The following is a 2,117-nucleotide window of genomic DNA, read 5'->3' on the forward strand; positions in this document are numbered from 1 at the left end:
ATAAATAGAATGTTAATTGCATCTATTCAATTTTCTTCTCCTTAGCAATCCTCTTCAAAACTTATCCTGAGATATTTGCCTGCTTGACCTCCTCAGTTACAAATATATATTAAATTTATATAAATTGACATAACATATCTAAATCAATTATCTTTAAGCAGAAAACAAGACTTATAGGCACAAACAAGGATTTAAAAATCCAATAAAAATAAAATTACAAAGAAAATCCAAAAGACTAACACTATCACATTACTCCAAATAGTTTAAAAGTTTTTATATGTGCTTGTATTCTAAAATTGTTCTCTTTAGAAGTTTATAATTATGTGCATATTTTAAAGTAATTCATCACCCTTTACATGGCTCAATTTGATGGTCAGATTTGTCAATTGTTACAGGGGAAATACTTTTATCAGGAAGTAAGCTCAATAATTCTGGTGTGAGTCCAACTGGCCAATGGGAAGGCTGACTTTTACTGACTTTTAGTGCACAGCGACATTATACATTTCCAGCATTCCTCAATTTGTTGGGCCTATGTACCCTTCTCTCTGTTTTGATGCAGGGAAAAAAATCCTGTGCAATGGATCTCTGGAATACCACCTTGGATAACAGTTTCTTCCTCATTGGAATTCTCCAGAACAGTAAGTACCCTGGACTGCTTTGTGCCACAATCACATTTCTCTATCTGGTGGCTGTGACCAGCAATATCCTCCTGCTCCTGTTGATTGCTATGGACAAGAGGCTCCATGTGCCTATGTACTTCTTGCTCAGCCAGCTCTCACTTATGGATCTACTCCTTACAACTGTCAATACCCCCAAAATACTTGTAGATTACTTGCATGGACAGAGCACCATCTCTTTTTCAGGCTGTGGATTTCAGATATTCCTGACACTGACAGTTGGAGGTGCTGAAGATATCCTGTTGGCTTTCATGGCATATGACCGCTATGTAGCTATTCAACATCCCTTTAACTATATGATCTTCATGAGACCAAAAATTTGCTGGTCCATGGTGGCCACATCCTGGCTCTTGGCATCCATGAATGCCCTTGTGCACACCATATATACGATGCACTTCCCTTTCTGTAGAACCCGGGTGATAAGCCACCTGCTCTGTGAGCTCCCTCCTGTGCTGAAGCTAGCATGTGGTGACACCACAAAGTACCAGTTCATGGTATACACAATGGGTGTGACATTTCTCCTCATCCCCCTCTCTGTTATCCTTGTCTCCTATATGCTGGTTTTAACTGCTGTGTTCCATATGCCTTCAATACGGGGGAGAAAGAAAGCTCTGCTTACCTGCTCATCCCATCTGACAGTAGTTGGACTCTACTATGGAGGTGCTATGTTCATGTATGTCCTGCCAAGTACTTACCACAGCCCTCAGCAGGACAATATCCTCTCTGTGTTCTATACCATTATTACTCCAGCCCTGAACCCCCTGATCTATAGCTTAAGGAACAAGGATGTACTGGGAGCCCTGAAGAAGGTACTAGGGAAAGGCCTGTCAGCACCAAAATTATAGAACCCTAGAGAAGTCTTTGCCTGATCTTCCAGCTGAGAGCTAGCAGCTAAAAAATTCTCTCTAGGCTTGTTTCCACTTATCTGGAACATCTCATGGGGCATCATAATCCAATTGTCCCCTTCATTCTTTCTTCAAAATGACTGTATTCTATACATGAGGTAATTCAGGATGTGAGAGGCATTTACAAAATGGGCAACATAAAGGAAATTCTAGAGAGGTACAAAATATTTGACTTCTTTAATTTCTGGTAACAGTTGTGGCCAGGTAACAAAACTCACACTTCATAGTGCATTCTAGAAATTATTTATAGAAATTGTAGTCAAAATCTGCAGCCTATAGTTTGAAGAAAAGACTTTCCTAATTTTGAAAACTAACATAAAATTTGTCCCTCTTTGGTCTTGTGATACTTCTATTAATCTTCATGATTTTCAAACACCACAAATAACAGCTCAGCAATCACCTCTGTGAACAGTATCCCCTGTATAATAATTTCTCCCCCAAGTCCATTCAGCCTCTACTTGAAGATGTCAAGGAAGGGTAAATCCACTATTTCCAGGGGAAATTCACTTTTGGTCGTCTATGTTAATGAGTTTTT

General features: G+C 39.3%; 1 protein-coding gene across 1 annotated transcript; it reads left to right on the top strand.

The window, feature by feature from the left end:
* Positions 1-577: 577 nt before the first annotated feature.
* On the top strand, positions 578-1,522 carry LOC118844180 (olfactory receptor 2AG1-like). Its single transcript, XM_036752023.1, has one exon. It carries the CDS (start codon positions 578-580, stop codon positions 1,520-1,522), a length of 945 nt encoding a protein of 314 aa, XP_036607918.1.
* Positions 1,523-2,117: the final 595 nt, after the last annotated feature.

Source organism: Trichosurus vulpecula, chromosome 3, assembly GCF_011100635.1.
Source record: "Trichosurus vulpecula isolate mTriVul1 chromosome 3, mTriVul1.pri, whole genome shotgun sequence".
NCBI lineage: Eukaryota > Metazoa > Chordata > Mammalia > Diprotodontia > Phalangeridae > Trichosurus > Trichosurus vulpecula.

What these genes read in the sequence shown, in the direction of transcription:
- LOC118844180 (XM_036752023.1), top strand. Translation starts at nt 578, where the DNA reads ATGGATCTCTGGAATACCACCTTGGATAACAGTTTCTTCCTCATTGGA.